The 25,186-nt window shown below is 54.2% G+C and overlaps 2 protein-coding genes, 1 long non-coding RNA gene and 1 other non-coding gene across 9 annotated transcripts in view; 1 reads left to right on the forward strand and 3 right to left on the reverse strand.

Moving 5' to 3' along the window:
* Window positions 1-4,096, forward strand: part of ST6GALNAC2 (ST6 N-acetylgalactosaminide alpha-2,6-sialyltransferase 2) — an 18,258-nt gene extending 14,162 nt beyond the window's left edge. For 3 of the 4 annotated variants that reach the window (XM_040640165.1, XM_040640163.1, XM_040640164.1), the window contains 3 exons: window positions 1,035-1,118; window positions 2,185-2,284; window positions 3,297-4,096. In XM_040640165.1, the coding sequence (XP_040496099.1) occupies window positions 1,035-1,118; window positions 2,185-2,284; window positions 3,297-3,464 (352 nt within the window). In that variant the 3' untranslated portion in view covers window positions 3,465-4,096. The other variant, XM_040640166.1, reaches the window with a different exon arrangement.
* Window positions 1-10,092, reverse strand: part of LOC103665768 — an 11,486-nt gene extending 1,394 nt beyond the window's left edge. The window contains exons 1-5 of one of the 2 annotated variants that reach the window (XR_569381.2): window positions 9,971-10,092; window positions 9,391-9,473; window positions 7,342-7,442; window positions 7,174-7,216; window positions 5,453-5,869 (exon numbers count right to left, since the gene is read on the reverse strand). This is a non-coding gene — a long non-coding RNA (uncharacterized LOC103665768). Of the gene's footprint in view, window positions 1-5,452; window positions 5,870-7,173; window positions 7,217-7,341; window positions 7,443-9,390; window positions 9,474-9,970 lie in introns of those variants that run through there. The other variant, XR_005837322.1, reaches the window with a different exon arrangement.
* LOC121105069 lies at window positions 7,557-7,638 on the reverse strand. The gene has a single exon (XR_005837499.1). It is a non-coding gene; the product is annotated as a small nucleolar RNA R38 (small nucleolar RNA).
* A 3,761-nt stretch (window positions 10,093-13,853) lies between the features above and the next one.
* PRCD (photoreceptor disc component) lies at window positions 13,854-24,438 on the reverse strand. Of its 2 annotated transcripts, XM_008693803.1 has the most exons (5): window positions 24,365-24,438; window positions 24,022-24,090; window positions 21,922-22,002; window positions 21,432-21,524; window positions 13,854-16,976 (listed from the first exon to the last, which is right to left on the reverse strand). In XM_008693803.1, the coding sequence occupies exons 1-3, from the start codon at window positions 24,436-24,438 to the stop codon at window positions 21,981-21,983; spliced, it is 165 nt and encodes a 54-aa protein (XP_008692025.1). In that variant the 3' UTR covers window positions 13,854-16,976; window positions 21,432-21,524; window positions 21,922-21,980. The 2 variants fall into 2 exon arrangements, 1 of the variants encoding a protein (XP_008692025.1); XR_569380.1 differs by lacking the exons at window positions 21,432-21,524; window positions 21,922-22,002; window positions 24,022-24,090; window positions 24,365-24,438 and adding exons at window positions 17,549-17,618; window positions 18,557-18,928.
* Window positions 24,439-25,186: the final 748 nt, after the last annotated feature.

Genomic DNA, 25,186 nt, shown 5'->3' on the forward strand with positions numbered 1-25,186 from the left:
CCCCCCCCCCCCCCCCCCCCCCCCCCCCCCCGTGACGATCCAACAATCGCTCGTGACGCTGCGGCTGGTCATGAGGGTGGGCTTTGTGACACGGGTGGGACTGGGCTCTTGGGGGGGCTGGCTCAGAGACATCAATTGGGTGGTCGTAAGCCTCCCCAACACCAATGAGCTCCCCCTCCCATACCCCCAATCCGTCCCCTACCCAGTCCCCCTCCCAGTCCCGGTCCAACCACATCGCCCCTTCCAACCAGCAGGCCTACTCCAGCTCTGGTGGCTCAGCCCCTTCTCCATCCCCCACCCGGGGGTCTTCCTCCCGGCCCCCCTCCCACCCTGCCACCCCATCTGCCTCACAGCCCTCTTCCCGGGCTTCCTCCCTGAACCCCAGCCCTCATATCCAACATGTGCCCCGAGGGTCTTCCCAAAACCCCACCCCACCCACTTCCAAATCTCCTTCCCAATCTGGCTTGAAATCCCTCTCTCGAAACTCCTCCCAAACTCCTCCCGTGCCTATCCCGCGGTCCCCTGCCCACAGCCCCGCCACCTCGGCCTCCTACATTGGGCCCATTCGTGGCATCCCCTCCTACATCGCCCCCTATGTGCCCCGCTTCCTGAAGGAACCCCCCTTCTTCCAGCCCCCCACTGCACCCCTGCCCCAGAACCAGTGCTTCCCCTGCTCCTTCCCCTGCCCAGCCCGGGAGCCCCCTCCTATCCCTGAGTCTCTCTACTTCCCCCTGCTCCCACCTCCTCCCCACCACCCCCGGGTCAACTGCTCCTACCCGACTCCTCCCGCCCTGTTCACACCCCCCTCCTCGCTCACCTACACCCCGCCCACCGACGTCCTGGTGAGCGGGAAGCCACACGTGGTGCCCACAGTGCTGCCGGCCACCTTCTACACGCCCTTCTCCCGCTACTACACCCAGCCCCGCCCATACCGCACGCACCGCCGCAGGCCCAGTGCCTTTCCCCTCACCTCGCTCCCCAACTTGCCATACGACGGCCCAGGTCGCTCTGTCCACTTCTTTCATGGGTCCTAGGCCTCAGACCTATTTCGGACCAGAAGCCTCTGCCAGGAAATTCAAGCTACTACATCCAGACTTCATCAGCTACCTGAGGGAGAGGTAGGTGTGTGCTGGGGGGGAGGGTGTGGGTGCACAAAGAACAGCTTCCCCCCTCCATCCCCCCTGCACATCAACCCATCCCTGCAGGCCCTTTATGGCCTAAACACAGGCAGTCCAAGGTGACCACAGGGAGGAACCTGGGACTAACAGCCCGATCTCACCCCCTCCTTCCCTCCCTCAGTCCCTCTCCCCTACCAGTGGTTCCGATGGGGGGGGCGGTGTCCCCTGCCCCTCTCTGGAGACATTCTGCTTGTCACTAGGTAAGCACCACTAGCAAGTAGAGACAGGGAAGCTGTTGAGCACCCTACGATACGCAGAACGCCCCTGCAACGAAGAATTATTTGGGCCAATACATCATAGTGTTGTGGCTGGGAAGCCCTGCTGTCGCCCCCCGGCCGGCATCCCCAGAGAGCAGGTGCAGGTGGCGAGTGGATCTGGGGAGGCAGACTGGAGCCAGCGCTCAGCCCCATTCAGCAGGGGGAGAAGCAGGCTCAGAGAGGCTAGGCGGCTTGTCTGGCAAAGCTTCGACGTGAATCCGGGCTGAGGTCAGGCCTGTGGCCGCCATACTGCGGCCTCACGTCTGGATTCTCAGAGTGTGCACACACGCTTTTCTCACCAATGACTCCAGGCCCAGGACCGGGGTGCCCCGCCCCTCATGTCCCTCATAAGGGAGTCCTGCTGGGCTGAAGTCCGGGGAAAGAAAGAAACATAGGGCTCAGGCTAAACAGGCCACCTGTCCCCTACTGTGGTTACTTAGCCCAGGGGTGAAGGCAGGGTGTTGCAGGGAGGACAGGGGAGTCAGGCTGGGTTCACGCTTCCAGAGTGGGAGAGGGAAGGATTACAGCTGTGGTTCTGTCCTCTTTCTCACCCCACTCTGTCACCCAGACTTCTGCATTTGCTTCATTTGGGTTTTTTCCTAAATGGGGGATGACTGCACTAGAAGAGCCCGGAAGTTCTGAACGGTTTTCTAGGTGATCTGAACTGGGAGCTGGAAAGCGTGAGGGCACAACCATCGAGTGAGACCTACGCCTCTTTCTTGAGTTTTGATGCCGCTTTTCATCTCCAGGTTTTTGAAATCGAAGTTGATTAACACAAATTTTAGAGACCTCTATATGCCTAGTACTGGGGCGCTCATGCTGCTGACGGCTTTGCACACCTGCGACCAGGTAAGAGGCTTTCCCTTTCAGGAGCCCACAGCAGCAGAGGACGGGTGTGGGTGGAACCTCATTTGATCCAGGATAACCCCAAAGGAGGTCTGTCACCCCCGGGCCTGGGACTCGGCCTCTCCCCTGTGGGGAAGGGATTCTCCAGCTGCAAGAGCAAAGGCTGGCCTCTGGAAGGGGCGGGAGGGGGTGCCACTCCTGAGCTAACTCCATGCGGGCTCTGCAGGGACCTTTCCAGGACAGGTGCTGGGCCGGCCTTGCCTTCCTCCAGCAGCCACCTGCCGGGGACCTCTGTCCTTCACCCTTGTGGTATTTAAGGCACAAGTTATCACACTGTTCTTGTGAAAGCAAAATCGCAACAGGAGTGGATAAGGATATCCTTTTAGGAGCACATTCTAGAACTGAGCTGGGCAGGAGGTTTAGCCTTCCACACACAACCTTTGAAATCACTGCCTGGGACGTTGCCAGTGCTGCCCCCAGGAACCCAGCAGAGGCTGAGAAGCAGTTTTCAAAGGGCAGTGACCCACACTAAAGCCAGCACAAGAGCTGGAGGCCAAGGGCCGCTCCACGACGCTGCTCTATTCCTTTTCCCTGTTTCTTTAAAGCAGCAGCCTCTTGACCGTGCTCCCGTTAGAACGAGCCACAAGTAGTAGTGGGTGTTTGTCTCCACCTCGAGCTTAACGATGGAGATCACGGCTTTGATCCGGAATCATAGACCTGACTTTAAAACCCAGCCTGGCCACTCCCTAGCTCCTGACTGAAAACATGTCTGGTTACCTCTCTGAGCGCTTCCCCACGTGTACAACGGGGATATGCCTGAGATTATTGTACGGCTGAGAGAACTGTACAAGAGCGCAGTGCCTGCTGTGAGCACGAGCTCCAACTGCGGTTTATCCGTGTCCTGGACACGGCATCTGAGGAAGGTGGGGGGGGGGGCCTTCCCGAGTCACATCCCTTCACAAATCCGTCTGCACAGAGCTCAGTAAAGGCTAACTCGGTGACTATCCTTGTCCAGGTTAGTGCCTATGGATTCATCACAAGCAACTACTGGAAATTTTCTGACCACTATTTCGAGCGAATAAAGACACCACTGATATTCTATGTCAACCACGACCTGTCCCTGGAAGCCACCCTGTGGAAGGACCTGCACAAGGCTGGCATCCTTCGATTGTACCAGCGTTGACAAGCCCTTTGCTCTCGCACAGCCATGGACCTGTGGCCCTGGCCCCTCACGTGACCTAAGTGGCCTCTGGTCTTTTCAGCCTCTGAGAAGGGCTCCAGCTCCCCTCCACCCACCCCTTCTTCTCTAGAGAACATTAAGAGGTGGATCTGTGACTGTCACTGAAGCTTGTTCATTGTGGGACACCCCATCTTGTTCTTGGTTTCTCCAAGGAAACTCCCGTCTGGGTTGGAGACAGACATCCCGACCTTGGGTGAAGAAAAGACTGCTCTGCTGGATGTTTTAAAACTGCAGGTGACACAAGAAGAGATTGTGACCCTCACCAGCAAAGGGCAAACACACTTCAGAGCAGAGGCTCTCAAAGCCAGCAGTCGGTACTGAACTTGAGGATGCGGGTGCAGCGACTGCAGACATCGCCACGGACCAGGGTCAAGCAGCAACGCGGTGCACACACTCCCCAGCCAGACCCTCCCACACGCATGTTCCAGCTCCCAGCGACTCCACGACAACGGACTCTAACTCACGCCTAAACCACCTGAGGACATGACCACTTTCCTTCTGCCCCATGATGAAGCGGGAGCACAAAAGACAGAATGTAATTTGAACTAGGTACTTGCATAAATGATGGGATGACCCTTGTGTCTTTTGTGTGTGTCGGGGAGGGGGCTGCGGTGGTACACCGTGGTCTAGCAGGCAGACCACTCAGAAAATTCAAGAACCTCGGGCCAGCCCTGGTAATTTGACAGGGGTCAACTGCAGAGGGCTGCTGGCCTGAGGAAGTCCCACTGGATGGATTAGCACCTGGCCACTGAAAAGAGGACACGATCAGGTAATGAACGCTCAGCTTCATGTCATGGCTTCAGTAAATCCGGACTTAGCTGACAGGCAGTTTCACTTTAGACAGAGCACAGGGGCTTCTATTGGAAGGGTTAAGTCTCAACTAACCAAGTCATCACCATTATAGCCCTTAAGCCCTGGGGTTTACTGGCCTCATGACTAGTAGCTCAACGGCCTAATCGGCTCTACTGTGCAAGAGCCTTCTCGAGCTGGCACTGACCACCACGGGCTAATTCGCCGAGGCCCAGGACCTGGCCTCTGGCTCCATGGTTTTGGAAGGCAGATCCTGTCAGCATGTTTAACAAGAGCGATGAACTGTCACCAGAATCAAAATTCTATTTGAGAAATCAGGTATGTGATAGACCTGGGCTTTCATGACGGAGGCAGCTCCTGGAAACCTCCCCTTCCTGCGGCTGTCGAGCAGTTTAGACTGGAGGGGAGTAGCAAGCAGACAAGCCTCTCCCTTTAGCTTGGCAACATCAAACTGTCCCTTGGTCTCAAGGACAGCAGTGTCCCAAGTATGTTTCTCTGGATAGAATTATGGTCCGGGAAGAACACCGTCAAACGTGGGAAACCTGGTACCCAGTGCCAGTCCATTGTGCCATCTGATAGTGACCTTTACTAGTAAAGAAAGCCAATTGTCCTGGTAAGCCAGCATAGCCTAAGTCAGGACGCCTGGCCCCCTTGTGTCCAGGACACTTTACCTGTCCCTGTTCCCTTCACATCTGTAGCTATCAGAACCTGTCCATCCGTTAGATTTGAGAAATGGTAACGTGACGTTTGTAGGTAGTAACCCATTAAGAGGGGCAGAAAATCGGTTTAGTGGGAAACTTATATCTGACTGCATCTTGTGAAACTTGAGGGACCCCGGTGGCTCAGGCTGTTGACTGTCCCACTCTTAGGGAGAGAAAGGAGACTCCCCACTGAACACAGGGCCCAGAAGTGTCTGACTGGATGTGATTTCAGCTGGTGATCTCAGGGTTATGAAAGCGAACCCCCCACCGAGCGTGGAGTCCGCTTGTGACTTTCCTTCTGCCCTCTAAAAAAACCAACAGTATTCTGTGAAACCTTCATTTATAGAAGAACGTGTTGGCTTAGTCACAGAGTAAAATCCCAGTATGAGGGTCTCAACATGAAATCCAGTTACAAAAATCCATTTTTAAAAACTTTTATTTGTGCTTCAAAATTTAAGCCCAAGATACATTAACTTCATAGGAAATGCACTCAGAAACCTCTTTCTCAGCGGAGCACCTGCCTCCCCTCGGTCTCCCCCAAACAGAGCACGTACACATTAATCATTCTCCGCTCACAATCACCGGCTTCTTGCCAATACACCAGTTACCCCCAGATCATCTCAACGGCGGCATTCTGGATGTTCTTAGTTATGCCCTGACCTGACTAACCGCCAGGTAGTTTTCAGGATAAACTGCCACTCAAATTCTTTGGCTCCTTTTTGAAAACCAAGTCCTAAGAATTCTTAAATCATTCTCCCTTTGGGGGATTACTTTACAGGCATTAACAATTAGCAACAGAGGCCGTGCTGCTCCACCTGGCATCGCTGAAGAGAGAACCTGCAAGACCAAAGGAGAGTCCTTTGATGGATCAGCCAGCAGGGGGTTCAAAACTGAAAGCCAAATTTAAAGAAAAGGCAATCAGAGCAGCACTCATTCTAACCCAACATTAGGCCCATGCTGTTGAGGGGACCATCGGGCACAGACCGCTTCAAAACCTGAGCCTGCCCTCAAGAGCCAAGGCTCAAAGCGAGCAGGGTCTGGCAAGGGGCCAGGGAGGAACCACCACGAAGCATTGGGGACATTCTCATTCAACCACTTTGTGGAGGTAAAACTTCTGAAGTCAAACCTAAAGGTCTCCGTGAGTCCCGTGGAGCAGTCAGATCTACTTGCAGCAACGATAATGCAAGAAGTCGACTTCCCCACTCGCTAACACACCCTTTTACTTTGTTTTACTTACTTTGTTTTACTCATAGGCTGTAAGCTGCTGGGGCTAGTCTTCAGGCTTATTAAATCGCACCCCAAATTTAGCTTCCTTGGTAACTGAACAATTATGTGACCTTAAATACAAAAAGCCCATACATACCTCCCAGTTTCAACAGAAAAAGGCAATCTGCCCACTCCAAGCCTGGCATTTAAATGGGAACAAAGCCAGGCACCCTCCCGGCCCAATACCATGGGCTACTTTCTTGTTCACAGGCCACCCTACTCAGCCCTCAGCCACCCCAGGAGCAGCCCCACGCCAATCATGTTGTCCAGACACAATCTGAGCTCACCCTAGGAGGGCTCCCTGGTGGTGTAGACAAAGCACGTGGAAACCGAACAGCTCTGCTGGTGCCACGGCAGCCCTTCTTTCCTGAATGTCACAATGAGGTGCCGAGGCAGGTCACACTTCTGCCACAGCTGGCAGACTTCCGACATTCCTGTCGGTTTCAAGGAGTGCATTCACTTCCTTGAAATATGGGACAAGCACTCTTTCATTCCACAGTAAGAACATGACCCCAAACTGGGCTACGTGCCCATTTCTGCCCCCTCTTATATCCTGTACCCTCAGGACCATTGATCAAGGGGCCTAGAGCACGACAGGGTAGCCACACCATCGGTTTTCAAGTTGCAGAGGGATATGCACTCGACTGGGGTTTCAGCAGGGTGGACACAATTCCCTCTGGAGTCCATTCAATGTGATCCCTGATAAAGCCTGAGCTTTTAAGAGCCAAACCCCAGTGCCTCAGAATAGATTGTTTCCCCTCAGCTGAGATGTTCAGACAGGGATAACTAACCATCACAGGCGTGTGGGGCTTTCTGGGGACACGAAAGATGGAAACGAAGACTACAAGCAACAGGGGAGGAGTTCTCTCACTTACTTCAGGCAAAGCAGATCAGTTCTGCCTCCCACACTGCAGACATCTAGCAAAGAAAACAAACCCATGTTAAAATCTCCCTGCCACTCAGCACAATCCTAAACCCGGGGCAGGAGCAGCAAAACAAACAGCCCCCCCCGCCGCCCATCTACTTGGAAGGGTTCTACTTACACACACAAGTCTCTGCTTTGGGCCCAGGGCAGCCGGCTCACCGCTGCCACCTGCTTCTGCAGGATCCTTTTCCATCTCTGAAACCAAGGCTGAGACTGTAGCTGGCCAGGAGAAATTGCAAAACAAAAAAAAATCTACTCAAGATACACACACGTAACTCTCAAGTAGCTCACTTTCAAATCTGGCCTAAATTTTCTAAAAAGCGAACTTGGGAACTGAGTTTCAGACATCCGTATTCCACAGAAAGGCCTTTCTTTGCCTTCAGACAGGGATAACTTTAGATCATCATGGACTCAGCCCCCGCCAATCGGCCAGCCCATAGGGCTGACACTTGTAGCACAGGAAGACCACTCTGTCCTTACAAAATTCTGCTTTACTTCGCTCGTAAGAATTCTCAACCTCGTCTACTTTATTAAAATAACTTTCCTTCAAAGGTAAAAACTGCTGATACCTAGTGCCTAGATGTACCCAGAATCCCAACTTGACGGACGCTCCCCGCCCTTTTAAAGACAGAGTCTACCTCGGCACAACGTGCCTGATAGCTGAGTACGTATGGGGTGTACACTCCGGCGTCAGCAGAATGTGTGGTTACCCCTTCGGGGCATCCCCAAGGGGAACATGCTGCCAGGAGACACCATCACACAAGGTCACTTCTCCTTCATTTGCCTCTGCATACAAAATGACCCACAGAGCTAGATCAGTTTTTTAAGTAGAGGATTATAGATCTGCCCCAGGAGCTACTTGTAAATAGCCACTGCTATAATCCTGCTATAATAAAAATCCCCAGGCTACAAGTAGATCAGGTCATCTAACTGTTCCTATATGCCTGCCCTTGGGATGGCCACACAACTCCTGGGCCTCCCTCCAGGGTCATTCTCATCCATGGCTGGAGGTGTACTTCTAACACCCTGTAGGTGCCCTGGATGTATAGCCAGGTCTGGAAAGCAGTAACCCTATTTTACAAAGAAATAAGGTGGGGTTAACAGGCTGGGACTAGAGCCCAGATCTCTCAAGTTAGTCTAAAACAAAGTTTCAACCTCAGCTCTCACATCCTGGGTGGGTAGGTCTTTGTGGTGGGGGCTGAGTTGTGGATTGTAGGACACTTAGCAGCACCCATCAGATCCCATTAGCACGCTCCACCCCAGTGGAGAACCACTGGGCTAATCTTAATTCAATTATTTTTCAATGAAACTGAAAAAAGATAATTTGCCACAAAATTTGCCCTATTTTTATGGTTCTTTAAAAAACAAGAAACAGCTGTATAACTCTAAGCCTCAGTTTGTTTACTCAGTAGCAAAGGAGAAAATATCTACTCCACTTAAGATTGTTGTAACAAATATTGTTTGGGAGACTGCTTGGCAAGGAGGCTAGCAGAGTTCCATACTCCTTCCCTTACCTGGGCAGGAACAATTCTGGGAGACTCACATCCTTGAAATCTGACAGACAGACACTAAAGGGACCCTAATCTCTGCAATTCTGCCAAAGAGCTAAAAAACTCTTCCCACAGAATTTTCATCAAAAAAAAATCCTTACACTCAACATCTTAAGATGATGGTTTTCACGTGACTTTTTTCAAAGTCTACAGTCAACACCTTTAATCTCTAAGGGAAATGTGGGTAATATACTTCATTCTAATAGAAATGATGTCAAGATGTTATTCTCAAGATTGATATTTAAAGAGCTGAGCCTCAAGGCATCAGAACTCTTCACAAAAGATGTCCTTTCAGACAAGGATAACTTTAATCATCCACAAATATTTCTAAATCCCAGCCAGCCAAAACCCATTTCCTAAGTCTCCCTTCCGGGCAACCCTTTTGATTCCAAACAGTGACACCTAGTGGCCCCAAATCACACTGGCACAGACCCTGCTCACTTCCGGATTCTGGGTCCATTTTTCTCACCCTAACTAGCTTTATGCATCCACGAGTTCATAAAACTAAACTTAAGACCAGAATAAAGTGTGAGGCGGGCGTATGTGGCAGGCCTTCCCACCATCTCGACTTTCTCACTTCTGGTGACCACCCAGGTCCTACTGGCACCCATTCTTACTCATTTCAGGGATCCATTCGTTATTTCCAAGTTTCAGCCTGCAGGTCTGGTGCTCTCTGTCTTCGCAGATGCCAAAGAAAAGCCTGTGGGGAATGAAAAACTGAGCTTGTAAGGTGGGTTGTGGAATTACGGCCTTCCAAAATCGACAACCCCATTTACGACTACCTATAGGATTAAATAAAAACTACTGATTAGGGCCGTCCTCAAGGCACTCCGGGAGGGACTTGACTTGGACGTTAACACTTGATTTAAGAACTGGCACCCGCAGCCTGCCCCGTGGGCGGGCCTCGGAAGACCCGCAGGGCGCACGGTGGTTGTGCGACGCACGAGGCTGCACAGGCTGGAAGACGCTTTCCCCGCCCCAGGAGGGGGACCTTTGACTCCAAAGGAGGGTCTGAGCGCTCTCCCTTCAATCATCAACACTCGCGCCGTTCAGTGATCCAGTATTTCAACTAAGCCTCCCAACCACCCTACGAGGGAGACCGGTTTATCGTCACCGTTCCGCCTCTAAGGAACGGGAGGCCGAATGCACTAGCTCCGGCTCCAGTAAGCCCTCGTTTCCCCACCTCCACAGCCTTACCACAGCCAAAGGCCCGAGACTGCTTGTCCCGTTTGGTCCTGCCAGAAGCCGCCATGCCTCCCAGCCGCGCGGCCTGCATCGAAAAGAAGGTGGAGCCGCGCCTGCGCACACGTGTTCTCAGCAGTCTCGCGAGAGCTCTCGCGATGTTGAGAAAGGGCTCATGGGAAATGTAGTGCAAACAACCGCCGCTGGGAACGGCCGCATCCTCAGCGCAGCTCTGGAGTTGGGGGTAAAATGGTGGCCGCCACCAGGGACAGTAGAGAGCCCGGGGTGGGAGGACTGATCTCGGAAGAAAACGAAAATGGACGGTTGCTTCAGCTATACTCATTTATCTGCTGAGTCCACAGATAGTCCCTGGCCGAGACTGGGGTGGCGCAGAAAGTTCAAGGGGGCCTCACGAAGGGAACGGATGAGGAAACCGAGCCCTGGCCGGATTGCATTCTTAATTGTTCCGCAGATTTCACTTGGGGCGGGGAGGGGTCATCTGGGTGGTGGGTAGCGTTAGAGAAAGGGCGGAAGATTCCCGGGGGACTGTCAGGCGTCCCGCTCCGCTGCCCTTCAAGTTGGGGCGAGGGCGGAGAGGCCCGGGCGGCAGGGGGCGCCCGCGAGCTGCGTCTCCGAACGACTCTGCGCCTACCCGCCGGTGGCTTTAATTCCCACCAGGGAAAAAATAAACTCAGAGAAGAGCAGGGGATGGTGTGTAGCAACCACCGCTCCTTCTGACCGTTATTCTTCAGGCAAACACTCACTAGTCAGAGCCAGAATTTACACCTATTTGGAAACTAGTTTAAATTTGCAAGACCGGAAAGCCTTTTCTGCATTAGCCTCCCCCCATTCTCATCAACCTTTTAGCGATGATCTCAGTGGCATTTAGTCTGGATTGTGTTATTCTGTATGTGGTCATAGGTCCCAGGTGCTTATTACCAATGCCACATTTGTTTATGTTTGCCTACCTTAATTTGATTGTAAGCTCTTCAAGGCAGGAGACGTCTGTCTCTCTTTTTTAAAGATTTATTTATTTATTTTAGAGCGCGCACAGCAGGAGGAGGGAATCTCAAGCCGACTCCCTGTTGATCGAGGAGCCCACCCCAGGGCTCCATGCCACTACTCCTCATGAACTGAGGGGAAATCAAGAGTCCACCCAGGTGCCCCAGGAATCATCTCTTTTAATTATTTTTATTTTCTTTTTAATTCCGTCATAGTGCCTGGTTGGTATTCTGCTGCCTCTGCTTGCAGACCATACTCAACAGATAATCATGGACTCACTTAGCAGTAACTTCTATCTTGTAAAATTGGCCCTTAAGTTTCTCTGTCTTGAAGACACTGTTTTGTGTAAACCCGAAAGGGGGAATGGGTTCTCTCCCTGTACACCAAGTTCCTTTCATTTCAGACTTGGAGAGGGAGTTTTTTGTTTTGTTAAGATTTTATTTATTTATTTGAGAGAGAGAGGGAGAGGGAGGGCACCTAAGGAGAGGGAGAAGCAGACTCCCCACTGAACAGGGAGCCCGATGCAGGGCTCCATCCCAGGACCCTGAGATCATGACCTGACCTGAAGGCAGATGCTTCGCCGACTGAGCCACCCAGGCGCCCTTGGAGAGGGAGTTTAAGTGTGGAAGTTCCAAAAGCTGCGGGTATGCAGACGAGCGACCCACTGCATGTGAACAATAGCGAGAGTGGATACCTCGTAGCGCTATGTGCCGTCCACTCGTGGAGCACGGGACATGCCTTGATTGGTTTAATGTGCACCGTGGCCCTGTGAAGGGCACCATCACTACCCTCATTTCACAGATGAGGGAATGCAAGCATTGAGCGATGAAGTAACTTTCCCAAATTCACGCAAGTGGTGATTGCTGGAGTTGGGGTGTGAGCCCAGCCCACAGAGTCCGTGCTTTCACCACTAAGCTGTACTGCACCGTGTGTATCTATACGTCAGTCTTATTATAGGGCTTCTGGTTGCAGGAGAGAGGAGCAAAGAGGGGTTTTGTGCATTTGCAGGGGTGGTTAGGGATGAAATCACTCGGGGGAATGATGGGCACCTATTCCGTGGTTTTGAGCCACTTTATGGCAGGAAGGGTGAGGAGGAGAGGCTGCAGGGGCTGATGGGTGCAAGACTGTGGGGCTCTGGGCTCTAGCAAGGCCGTCTTGAGTCCTGGACTGGTTGCCACCTCGTGCGTCCACAGTGTAGACTTCACACCCGACAGGACACAGCAGAAGAGCAGCAGGCTCCCAGCAGATGGGGTGTCGCGGGCGCTGGGCAGCAGCCAAGAGGCCAGAGCAAAATGCAATGAGAGGGCTTGTGCCTGTGCCCCTGTTGGGCACGCTGCCTGGGCAGGCCAGAAATCCATGGGAAAGATGGGGCGCCTGGGCAGCTCAGGCGGCTAAGCGTCTCCCTTCAGCTCAGGTCATGATCTCAGGGTTCTGGGATGGAGCCCCAAATTGGGCTCCTTGCTCAGCAGGGAGTCTGCTTCTCCATCTCCCTCTGCCCCTCCCCTCCTGCTCCTGTGTGCACGCACTTGTGCTCTCGCTCTCTCTCCCTCAAATAAAAAATCTTAAAAAAAAAAAAAATCAGTGGGAAAGATGACAAAGAACGCATCAGATTTCTGAATGAGCAGGCAGGGGTTCAGAGCTGTCAAGACCAAAGCGTTAAATGTTGTGATTTCTTTCTTTTATTTTTAAGTAGGATCCACACCCAACATTGGGCTTGAACTCACGAGATTAAGAGTCTCGTGCTCCACTGACTAAGCCAGCCAGGCGCCCCGAGGTCTGGGATGCTTGAGTTTTACGTGCAGGGGAATTACGATGTAGCCGTTATTCAAGGCTAGTATGGATCTGTGTTTACTGATATGGGCAGAATCACACAGTCTAGTGGTCAGCGACAGAAGTAGAACACAGGCTGAGCAGGGCCAAGGTCCTCGGTGCGGTTCAAGGGCCTTGGCTCTGAGCACAGAGGTGAATCTAGTCATTTGGCCGGCTGTGTTCGGGTGGTTAAGCTCATTGGTTTCCATGCACTGATAGGATTTCAGATATGGTATCTGAAACCCACATTAACAGGAAACCGGGATATTTGGAATATTGAGGTTAATTTCTTAACCTGGAAAGGAAGCTCTACTCTCATTAATAAGAACAGGAAAGTGGGTAGGGATATCCCAAGCAGTTGGCTGCTTGCATCAGAACAGTTGACCGGTGATTCACAGGGGGTTCATCTCCGTGGCAGCCCACAGCCGCTCTTCCTCTGTCTCACAAACAGAACAAAGCTACCGGCTTACTCTGTCCTCACTGGAGGCAGGCTCCTCCCCAGCCCTAAGGGCGAATCTTGATGAGTCTGCACCAGACCCTTAGGATCAATCTGTTCATTCTGCCAGGAATTCAGAAAAGGGTTTGTGATGCAATCATGCCAAGTTTGGGAAAACTTTTCTTGTTTTTAAAAACAACAGCTTCTCTTCTGGCTTTGGCATGCTGTGAAGATAGTATGCTTGAGGCGGTGGCAGCCTTCTTGCATCCGTGAGGCTTGGTCCAAAGCCAGAGCCTAAGGTCTGACGTGGCAGAGCGGAAACAAAGGAAAGAGAGTCTTCATGATGAACTGCCGAAATACCAGTCCTGGAGCCCCGTACCTTCAGACCTTTTGTTTTGACTCAGAGACACATATTTTTAATATTTTAATATTTCTGAATGCGAGGAGCGTCTTACAAGCAAAGGCATGTTAGTTTCAGTGAAACACAGAATGAGAGGGTTTTTTTTTTTAACATTTATTTATTTTAGAGACGGGAGAAGGGGTGGAAGGAGAGGGAGAGAGAATCCCAAGCAGACTCCCTGCTGAGTGCAGACCCCCCCCCCCCAACTCTGGGCTCAGTCAGACGACCCTGAGATCATGATCCCAGCCAAAACCAAGAGTCGGGTGCTTAACCGACTGCACCACCAGGTGCCCCAGAATGTGAGATGTAAAAAAGAAATCTCCTTACTATTTGAAGCACCCTAAGTTGGGTGTTCTGTTAGAGTCACAGTCATCCTAAATGATACGATCCACATGTCCCAAATCCTTTTCGTGTCATTATAATTCTGAAAGAACAGGTCATGGTAAAATAAAACGAATGAGCTGACATGGGCACGTCACCTTTCTGAAAACACAGAAGCTACTGTCTATTAAGTATTTGCTCCCGGCCAGGCTCTGCTCGAAGCACCTTCCTTTTAAAAACCAACGTACTGAGGCCGGACTGACATACAAAAAAGCTGTAGCGGCTCAGACTAGATGGGTCTGAGCACATCGCACGTACTGTCCCTTCGTTCTCCCATCTGCCCTCTTACGATCACCCCCCTTTTGCAACCAAAGAAGCCAAAGGGCAGCAAGGTGAAAGTGATCAGTAAGTGGGAGCATTGAGATCTGACCTCAGACAGTCCAGCCTCAAAGCCTGTGATGCTCACCGCTGTGCAGAGTTTCCCGGAAGAACACACGATGACAGTGGGACACATTTTGCTTCACTCCGGCGCCTGACTTCAGCCAGCCAGAAAGCCCAGCATAAAAGCACGAAGGGTTTTGTTTTCTTCCCCCCGCCCCCCGCCCCGGGATTTCTCAGGACCACAAAAGCTTGCTACAAATGGTGTTCAGCAGAAACCTGGGATCGTGGAACACGGCTTTAACCTTCTGGAGTAGGAGAAATGTCCCAAGGCATAGCCCATTTGCTGAGAAGCGGCGACCTTGGCATTGCACGGGGTGGTTCCCTGTGTTTGGCCTGCTCTGCAGAGCTGTTGCCTCTTGTAAAATTATTGCTTAATGGGTTCTTCAAAAATAAGTGAATGTGAAGAACACATAATATCCTGTTGACCTCTTCTGCTCGTTTCGGGACACGTCGCTCCACTCCCAGGAACCCTGCCTTCCCACGAGTGTTGCCCAGCCTTTGCTCATATTGTTTGCTCCCTTTGCCTTGAAATTTCCTACGCCTCCTCCCCTCCTCTGCTGAGCAAATTCCAGCTCCTATGTCAATACTTCCTCGGCAAAGTCTCACCTGCGAAGGCGCCGGGGTCCCGAGCTCTCGGCTGGGTGTTCTGCCGCAGGCTGGTGAAGCCCACGCTCAGCGCCCAGGCAGGCTCGGAGCGGGTCCCAGCCCAGCTGATTCTAGCCGAGTAACGCTGCACGACCACCGCCCCTCCGTCCCAGCCTCTCTTCTTATCTGGACGTTTAGAACCGCGCACGCACAGCACCTCCACGGGCCCGGCACGAGGGAGCACTTCATACACAGAACCCTTGTTATTTGAGCACACTTCTTAGGGGACTCACTGTCTTCTGATGATTTGTTTTCACATCTGGCTTTTCCACTAGACTGTGAGCAAGACAAGAATCAGGTCTTCATTCTTGGTTTTGTTTTTTTTTTTTTAAACTCTTCCCGTCATCTGTATTGAGGTATAATTTACATACAATAAAATGCATGCATTTCACATATACGACTCCATAGTCCAATCAGTGATAGGCCCATCTAACCACAACCCGAGTCAGGATTTAGAACATCTCTGTCACCCTGAGGGGCACCTTCCTGCTATTTCCCAGTGTCCATATCCAGCCCTGGCCCCAGGCAACCACTGATCTGCTTTCTGCCATTACAGATTAGTTCTGCCTGTTCTAGAAACTCCTTTAATTGGATTCATACAGTAGGTGCTTTTCGGGGTCTGGCTTCTCTCAGTGCCCCATGTTGTGGTTCACACAGTGGCTCATTTCCTTTTAATTGCTGAATAGTACTCTGCAGTGTGAATACGCTGCCCCCTTTCCTACCCCCTCACCCGTGGACGGTATTTGGGTTGTTTCCAGTTTGGAGCCATTATTAATAACACTGCCGCGAACTTCTCTGTACAAATCTTTGCGTGGACCTATGGGTTCGTTCCTCTTGGATAACTGCCTAAGAAACTGCCAGACTAGTTTCCCAGCAGTGTATTAGTACAGGGCTACGGTTGTTCACCAACGCCTCTTACGGTCTGTCTGTCAGCCTTTCTGGGGAGTGTGCAGTATGTCTCGTTGTGGTTTTCATTCACATTTCCTTGATGACTTAGGATGTCGTGTATCTTTTTAGGGGTTTATTGGCCATATGTATACTTTCTTCCGAAGTGTCTATTAAAATCCTCCCCCCTTTTTGTTGAGCTGTCTTCCTATTACTGAGTTGTAAAAGTTCTTTATATATTCTGGATACTGGTCCTTTCTCAGATTTTTGCTTGGCAGATATTTTCTTCCAGGCTTTCCAAGAATTTCGATAAAGTCCAATTTATCTTTTTCTTTTATGGTTACTGCTTTTTGTATTCTCTCAAAAGGACTCTTCTTTCTCCACCCATCACCTTCGTGGCGTCTGTTTTGGGGACCCCATTGATCTGTGCGTCTATCCTTGGGAACGGCACGCTGTCCTGAGCTCTGGTCTTGTCTCCTCACCTGAACGAGACCACTGTAGTCTGCTGGGGTTCCCCGCCCCACGCCACAGGCAGGGACCTGTGTGAGGCAGACGCTGAGGGGGCCAGGGGTCACCATCTTGTGTGGTGCCTGTTGTCAAATGTCTGTTCTTCTATCTTGCCCAGTTTTCTGGTTCTTTGTGGCAGGAAGCCTTACTTCATTTCTGTACCCACAGGGGCTCCACCCACGCTTGCCAAGGGGGCGAGTCACTGTCAGCACCTCTAAACACAGTCCATTGTAGCCTGTTTCGCCCGGGAGAATCTGGAAGGGCCCCCAGAGGTCAAATGGTCCATCCCCTTCATTTTACCAGACCACTCTTCTTCTGAGGGTAGTCAACGGGTCCCACCCATCCTCAGCACCAGCCCACTTGGGTTCCACATTGCCGGTTAAATGGGAGACTGAGGTCCAGAGAAGGAAAGGTCATGTGACCAGGCAGCAGCCGAGCGGGCACACCCGGGCTTCCTTGGCTAGGATCTTTCTGTTGTTCTTGCTGGCAGGTCAGGCACCATCCCTTCCATCGCCGTCTGACTCCAGCACCTACCACAGAGTGTGTCTGTCGTCTCAGGCTCCCGATACACGCACCTTAAATAAATGACCAAGGAAGAAATGAAATCATTTCTTTGAAATGCTCCCTTCTCCTGGCTTCTGCAAACGTTATTAAACCTGTGTGTGCCCGTGTGTGTGTGTGTGTGTGTGTGTGTGTGTGTGCATTCGCATGGACACAGGACCGGGGCCATTCCTATCCAGGCCCAGAGGCCATAATCTATCAGAAAATCTTTATATTTGGTTTTAATTTTCTCAGCCACCCTCTCATCTTAATTCCCACTAGGGGGCACGTGTATCCCACAGAGAGGGTCCCTGGTCGTCCTTAGGTACAAGGACTGGTTTCCAGCTGAAGTCAGCAGGTCCCTCTTGGAGCCACCTCCTTGAAAACCTGCACCCTCCCCCTGTAAAAACAAACAACAAAGCCTTCCTCCTCAAGCTGCCCCCCTCCGGCTGGGCTGCTGGCTACCACCCTCTCCTACCCCCAGGGCTCTGCCCCTGAGAGCCGAGTGACCATGGCGACAAGCTCGATGATGTCTGTCACCCCGGCTAGGGGCCACTGCTTCCTCCCTGAGGGGCAGGACAGATCGTGGAAAGGCAGCTCTCCTCACCCCCCTCAGTCGGCAGGCCAGGACTGGCCTTTCGGGTCCCAGAGTCTGGTCTGGCCTCGAATGTCAGTTCCTGCAGCGTGAGCAGTGGGAAAATCAGCGGGCGGGGTCCACAGCTCTCATTCCTGAGCCCTGGTGGACCGGTCACACCCAGGACGTCCTCGAGCCCCAGCTCTAGACTCAAGTCCTCTGTGCCCCGACACCTTCCCAGGCTTTGGCACCGCATTGCCCGCGCACACGTCCTGGCTTCACTACTCGCTGTGGGTGACCTTGAGCAAGCTCTGCGAACTTGACTCTCCTTATTGGGTAAATGAGGATGACGACAGTTCCTGCCCCATCAATGCGACAATGCGTATAAGTAAAGCACTTGGCACAGCCCTAGCACAGAAGCGTTTGAGACACATTAGCCATTATTAATAATATTAGTAGTATCATTATATGACTGTAAACCTTGGCCATTTCCCTTCTTTCGAGGCTCATGAAGAAGCGTTCCTTCCCTCTAGCTCAAGGTCTCAGGCTTCTTCCTAACTGAGGTCCCGCAAAGGGTCCCTTGGGAACCCGTGGGACCAGTCCTTGTGCCGCGACGCCCGCCTCATCTTGGACCAGGGCCTCTGCTAGACGCCCGCGCCCGGGACCATCCTGCCCGCATCCCCACAACCACACGTTTGGGCTGGGTGGGGGTACTCCCCGTGGTGGCATCTGCCCCCTAGGGTGACATAGGACAGCGGCGGCTGATGCAGCTGCTCTGTCTGCTTTCCCTGCTCCCCCCCCGACCCCCACGCCCACCCCCACCATCTCATTTGCTCTCTGGCCATGTTCCAATCTCCAGGAGAGACTGGCAGCTGCCCCGAGTCTCAGCCACAAAAGTAACAGACAACAGCACCTCCCTGCTCCCGGCTGCCGCACTTGGCCACCCTGCCGCTCAGAGCAGCCTTTTCCCTGTCACTCAGGCTCCAAGCAGCAGAGACATTAGCATTCAGACAGAGGAGGGAAAAACATCAGGGCCATCACCTCCTGTCTTCTCTAGGAGCTGAGATCCGTGCGGGGAAGCAGAGCCAGTTGGAGGGAAGGTGTCCGGGTCAGGCTTCCCACTGGAGGTTGGGACAGGGTTGCAGGCACCCAGAGGCAACAGTGGTGTGCCTGGTCCAGTCCACGGGGCTGCCAGGTCCTACCAGGTGCCCAGTGCTGGGCTGGGCTCTGGCTTGTTTCAGAACTGCCCATCGCCCCGTTGTTGTGCATGTGGAAAGACAGGGCAGGAAGGGCCACGGGGTGAGGGGGGGAAGGGCTAGCTGTTCTGAACCTACTCTTGTCGCAAAGTGACGTGTTATTCAGTAGTTAACACCGTCCCCCGGGCTCAGATATACTGAGCGCTTACTAAGGGCGCTAAGCACTTTAGACACGTTATCTAATTTAACCCTTACAACAACTCCGACAGGTTTGCTGTTATCCTCCTCTTAGGAGAAACCCCAGGGAGGGACGTTCAGTAACAGCCCAAGGCCACAGAACTGGGAGGTGATGGTGGAGTCAGGATTCAGATCCGGTGCTCTGAGCCCGGACTCCTCGCTCTTAGATTCTGCGTTCATATTTCCTGAGAGCCAGCACCCCCCAGGCTAGGGATGCACCAGCTCTCAGTCTCTCTGCTGTCTCTCTGGTTGCCCTTAATCCCTTTCCTCCTATTATGGTCAGTCTGCCAAGCCCCTGGGCTTTCCTGCTCCCATTCCCAAGCAGCAGCTCTTTCCAAGGAAGTGGGGTGGGGGGAAGGATGCAGCCTCTTGGCGACATTGGGTGCACCCCCTACGAAGGGAGCTAGTGGCTGAGGAAGGAGCGCCCCGGCCCCGGCCCCGGCAGCCTTCTCTAGAGGAGCGCTCGGCTGAGGGTGGGCACTCCCCGCAGCAGGAGAGGAGCTGCAAATGTGCAGGGCGTGCAGAGAGCCCAGGGGTGGGAGAGCCCCGGGGAATAAGAGAGAGCGTGGGCTGGGTGTGTGGGGAAGGTGTAAACACAATCTGCTCCCACCGAAGCCAGCCTGCTCCCTGGGGGAGAGGGCCCCTCCCTCCCAGCCCACATGGTACCCCAGCTGGTAGGGCCCGGGCAGCCGCCAAGGCCAGCCAACACACTCCCCCCATCCCCTCGCCTTCCCCCCCTTCATCGGGGACCGATGCCTGGAGGAGCCACCATCCCCTGAGAACAGCGCCGCGAAGGGGTGTCACTTTGTGGAGGTGTGTCTGGGCCGGCCGCCAGCTCCTGTCCAGCCAGGTGACCTTGGCCTGACAATTCCTCAGACCAGTGCAAGGAGACAGGCCACCTGGAAATGGCAGAGAGCAGAGCCGAGGCCGAAGTGACAGGAACATGGCAAATAGATTAGAGGATGAACACACAGGTAGGCTCGGAGACGCAGACTGGAGCCCCAGGAGTGGTGCCCTCTGGCCCTCAGTTTGACAGCCCTGTCACCAGGAAGGCCGTTGCCACACAGGAGGAAGACAGGCTGACAGGAGCTGAGACAGGTGGTCACGAACTTCTGGCCCGTGTCAAGTGGGCAGTGGGGCTCTGCCGTGGTTCCGGCCCAGAGCTCCTTCCCCTGGCGGGACCCTTCCTCTGCCTCCACCCCACCCTACTTCTAGAAGCTTCCACAGCACCGCCAGTCTCCCTGCACGATCAGCAGCCTCTCCCCCATGGCTTCAGTGTGGGTCCCCACTGTCTGAGGCATCTCACCCTTTCCTTCCCTCCTTCAGATGTGAAGTCAAGGCGACGACGGAAGGGCTGCTGTCTAAAGAACTCCCCGTCTCCTGCCGCCTGATGGCAGGGGCCAGCCAGACGGAGACCTCCCCCCCGCCCGCCCAGCCGTGGGGGCTGGATGGCGAGGAAGGGGGGCTGCACGTGCGGGAGGGGGCGGGGGGGGGCTTTGCAAGATGAATGGCTTCCAGACAGTCGGGAGCAGCTGCCTGCCAGTCTGTGCCTGGATCCCAGGGAGCAGAAGCGGAAATCTGCTTTGATCTCTGCTCTGGATCGGGCAGGATTGTGAAGAGAGAAATGGCAGAGCAGCTGGGGGCAGAGGAGGCCGCTGCGGTGCTGAGCAGTCAGCGCATTGACAAAACAAGTGTCATGCTTCTTCCCTTCCCACATGCTACTGCCCCTTTGGAACACACGCACGCATGCACACACGCGTGCCCAGAAGACACATTCGGGAGACAGGCTGGGAGATGCTTCGCTCCAGCTGCAGGCAGACATGTCACAGATCCAGCTGGCATTTCTTGCTGATAATTTCAGCAGAGCGGCCAGTGACAGGGGGAGTTCTGGGGACCGGGGAGAGGCACGTGCCACAGGAAGTGAGTGCCACCCTGGCACCCCGATGCCACACAGCCTAGGACCACAAGCTTTGGGGCTGCCAGGCCAGGGGAACCCCTCTTCTCACAGAGCAGCTGCAAACTTCCAGGAGAGACGACTGGGCCCTGGTGGTTAAGAGTGTGGGCAGCTCTGTGGCCTCCGTGCGAGGCTGGGGGGGAGTCCCCGTTAACTAGCTGGATGACACTGGACAAATTCATTAGCCTCTCTGTGTTTCCTCATTTCCAAAATGTGGGTAATAATATGCCCAGGCTCCTTGGGTTATTGCAAGGATTAAGTTAGGGAATGAATGAAAAGCCCTATCAGCAATTCCTGGGCTCGGCCCTGGGGCTCCCCGCTCCCTACCTGCTCCTCCTCTAGCCTGGGCTGCTGGGGCTGCCCCACAGTAGACCCCACCGGGTGCCTCTCTGGGCCTGCCTCGGATCATCATCAGGACCTCAGAGGAAGGGAGCCCAGCCCAGAGCAATGAGCGTCAGGAGGCCCCACCACCAGCGCCGGGGGCAAAGTGAGGACAGGTGGGTCCAGGTGCTCAAAGGGAGGGGTCTACCTTCTCGATGGCTGCTTTTCCCCATTCTCCTGCTTGCTGCTGCTGCTTCCACCACAGCATCCTTTGTGGGTGGGGGGCAAGCCAGGATGTAAACTAAAACGGAAAACCAAACCAGATTGGCACTTCCTCCCGTGCCAAGGCAGGGGCTTGCATTGCAGAATGGATGTTCCAGAATACCACCTTTCCCTCAGAAGTCCGTGGGAACTACCCTCGGGCCCCCAGCATGACCACCACCTCATCCCCAGGCCCAGAAAATGCTGTCGAGATCACACGTCATTCCCTTGAAACTAGTCCTTGCTCCGTGGCTGGGACCATAACAGGTTCAAGGTAGGAGCTGATGAAGTCCACCCCCCCTTATGCTCACCCTCCACCGATGACCACAGAGCTGAAGCCGGCCTGCTTTGCTCCCACGCGGCCAGGCCTTGCAGAGTCTTCCTTCCTGGTCCCCAGCCCAGCCCTCTACCCTCCAAGGCTCACAGCCCTGCCCTACCTGCCTCGGCCAGCTGGTCTCAGTTCCTGGGGCTGAGCTCCACCTGAAGAGGGGAGGACTTACCGCAGAGGCTCTTTCTCCCTAAACAGAAAAGCATGAGAGTCAGAGGATCGAAGGAGATGTCCTTCCCGAGCTTCCAGACTTCCTCTTCCTTCCGCCCCAGGCCTAGCGAGTCACCCCACTAATGAGGGGTAGGGGCAGCTGGGAAATCAGCTGGAATTTGTGACTGTGGAATCGGAGAGCAGAAATTTCACCCAGGCCAGCCTGTCAAGGCGGGAGGTGTTAGCCGCTTGGCTGATTTTTCCAGTTAACTGGGTCCCGAGGAGTTAACAGGAAACTGCTTCCTTCTGGCTAGACCACACGAGGCCAGGCCGATAGTCCAGATGCGGCTCTCTCCTCCTGATGGGGGTCTGGGCCCATTTCATGTGGAAGAGACAGACTGCCTGAAGTCAGGGACCTGTCTGTCCCCATCGGCCACAAATCGGATGGATGACCTTGAGCAAGTCACTTAGGCCTCCCCATCCCTCAGTTTCCTCCACCATTAACGGGAGATAGAAACATTTGTCTTGCCAACCCTCTGGGACTGTTACAACCTCCAAGCGAGTTAATACAGGAGACATGCCAGGGGAAGACTAGAACACTGGTCAAGAGCCAGGCGACAGCAGGAGAATAGCCAGCGTTTACTGAACACCTACTTCAGGCCAAGCGCTTTATGCAGATCTCACCTTGAACCTTACAAACACCCTGCACGGTCTGTTGCTAATCCTAGTTTACATATAAATAAAAAGATCAGGTAACTTTCCCCAAGTCTCTCAGTCAGTAAGTGGGGAAGTGGGGAGTCAGGACGGGGGACTCTGGCTGTACACCCCCAGACCCAAACTCAACCTGGAGGACCAGACATTGGAGGGCCTGCTCTGCGTGCGGCCCGGGACTCACCATTTCCCCTGGCAGCCCAGTTCACCAGCAGGACTCCTTGGGCACTAGTGTGACCATCTCAGCTAGCCTAGACGCCAAGGAAGGCCACGGCAGAAATGCCTGTTGCCAACACGTGCCCAGGGCTGCCCAGTAGGCCGTCTGACATTCAGAGCCTGAGGAACCCCAGCACCGAGGAGGAGTTAGGGGCCGTGCGCGGACAGAGACTCCCGTTCTCGTGCCTTGCTGGCCTCCGTGTGGCTGAGGGGCACTGCAGGGAGGGTCCCACACCCCAACAGAAAGAGACGGTGGGGTGTCCCAGCAGGCGAGCGTGCTGAGTGCTTAGCCATCTGAGCCCTGTGGGGAGACTCCCTCCGGCTGGGGCCCCCCGAACCCAAGGGCATCATGTTCTCTGTTTCACTAGGAGTGAGAGAAGGCTAGCAGATCTTTTGCAGGAGAGAATGTCACTTCTCACAGGACTCCCACACTAGGTGGGCCCAGAGGCACAAAAGAACATGCAAAACAGTACGTTCTTAATAAATATTCGTCGATTTTTCCATGTTTTTTGGGCGCAGGAGCCCCTATCATCAAAGAACACTGGTCACCTAGGGAAGGAAAAATCCAGAAGTTCCCCAAACTTCACCCCTTGTAAAGGCCACATGGTCTCAGCCTAGGGAAGAGTTAACTTTCTGGCCACTGGAGACAGCGTCCTGCCCGCAGGAGCTGCCCAGCCAATGGCACTCGGTGCTGATGATGTCATGCTCGTCCTGAGCCTCCTATTGGGGACTGGATGGCGAATCCTGCCAGCTGCTCCGGCAGAGGAGCCGCTGAGGCTGAGCGGGGGCAGCGGGAGCGGGGGAAGGGAAGGCGAGCCAAGCAACCAGCGCGGCTTCTGCCCCATCCCTCTCTCCAGTGCCCCTGCGCCTTCCGATAGGACCCTGGGGACCACCCCACAAGGCAGAGCAGCTGTGGTCCAGGGGAGAGGCTGGGGGCTCCCACTGCCACCCGGAGAAAACATTCAGCCTGCCCACCAGGCGCACAGGGGACAGGGTGGCTGGGGCGAGGGGCCAGCCTCCAGCGGGCACCCACATGCTCCTGTACGTCCCCAGGCATGGACAGGGACAGGGAGAGCGTCAGCTTCCTCGGACGCACCCTCCCTCCTCCACCCCTGACTCTCCTCTGCCTTACCTGCCTGAGGACTGGAGGTCTGTTTCCAGTCCGCTGCCCATACCGGCCCCGTCTGCTCCGCTGGGCTCTCTGCGGGCGGGAGGAACAGGCAGCAAGAGCTGTGGGCAGCGCCCAGGCCCAGACCCACCTGTCCTGCGGGACCTAGCCACGTTGGGCTGGGGTCCCGGGGGCCTCAGTGAAGAGCTGTAAGCTCCCCCTGCTCTCAGGGACTCCCTGCAAATCCGCCCCCCACAGCCTCCCAGGAGGCCCAGGCAGCCCCAGCCCACCTTCAGCTTGGCTCCCGCCCGGCAGAGTAGTTTCTCCCCCCTCCCCACCCAAGCCCACGGCCCAGTCAGTTTCTCACGGTTGGACCCGGTTGGCGAACCGGCGGCGCCAGAGCATGGCCAAGGTGCTGAGCAGGAAGAGGGTGGTGCACATGGCTCAGCGCCCCCATCCCCTCCCGGACCGGGTCTGCAGAAGAAGGCCAGAATGGCCCTGCCAGCTCTCACAAGCCACTGCAGTCTGTCCTGAGGTTCCTGCTGGCACGGGATTAGGAGGCTCAAGCTGATTAGTGGGGTCAGCAGACCTGACCTTGTGCAGACTGATTAACCTCGCTGGGCCCAGGTTGTCCCCCGCAGTGGCAGGATAAATCAAGCTGTCTGTTCTGGATGTCGATGTGACTGAGACCTGGGCCTGACCCCCAAGGGGCTTCTAGTCTAGACACATGCCCTGGCCAGTTACATGAAAGACCACAATAGAGAGACGTAGGTGTTGGAAATCACCTGCAGGGCACTTTGGAAGCCGCAAGCCTCAGGGAACACTTGGAAGAAGAGCTGGGGACATCAGGATTTGCAGGTGCTCAAGGAGGGTTGGGTCCCCAGGCAGAAGATTCTGCTGGGGGCTGCAGACGTGAAAGCACAGGACATGTCACAATGATGTCATGGGGAGGCATGGGGAGGGGAGGGGAGGAAGGGGGAAGAATATTAGATGATGAAGCCATAAAGACAAGGGAGGCCAGGGAGTGAAGGGTTGGCTAAGCCATTCAGTTCCCCCTTCTGGACAATCCTCTCCAGATGTTACTGATGACATACCCCCTTCCTTAAGAGACTGAATTGAAGTGTGCCTCGTGAAATAGGGACACGCACCCGCCTCTACAGTATACGCTGTACTCCTGGGCAGATACAGT

Source organism: Ursus maritimus, unplaced genomic scaffold (assembly GCF_017311325.1).
Source record: "Ursus maritimus isolate PB19 unplaced genomic scaffold, ASM1731132v1 scaffold_24, whole genome shotgun sequence".
Lineage (NCBI taxonomy): Eukaryota > Metazoa > Chordata > Mammalia > Carnivora > Ursidae > Ursus > Ursus maritimus.

What these genes read in the sequence shown, in the direction of transcription:
- PRCD (XM_008693803.1), bottom strand. Translation starts at nt 24,438, where the DNA reads ATGTGCACCACCCTCTTCCTGCTCAGCACCTTGGCCATGCTCTGGCGC. An exon ending in TTCGCCAACCGGGTCCAACC is followed by an intron (nt 24,091 to 24,364) that starts GTGAGAAACTGA and finishes TCCCGCCCGCAG; the next exon opens with AGAGCCCAGCGGAGCAGACG. An exon ending in GACCTCCAGTCCTCAGGCAG is followed by an intron (nt 22,003 to 24,021) that starts GTAAGGCAGAGG and finishes TTTTCTGTTTAG; the next exon opens with GGAGAAAGAGCCTCTGCGGT.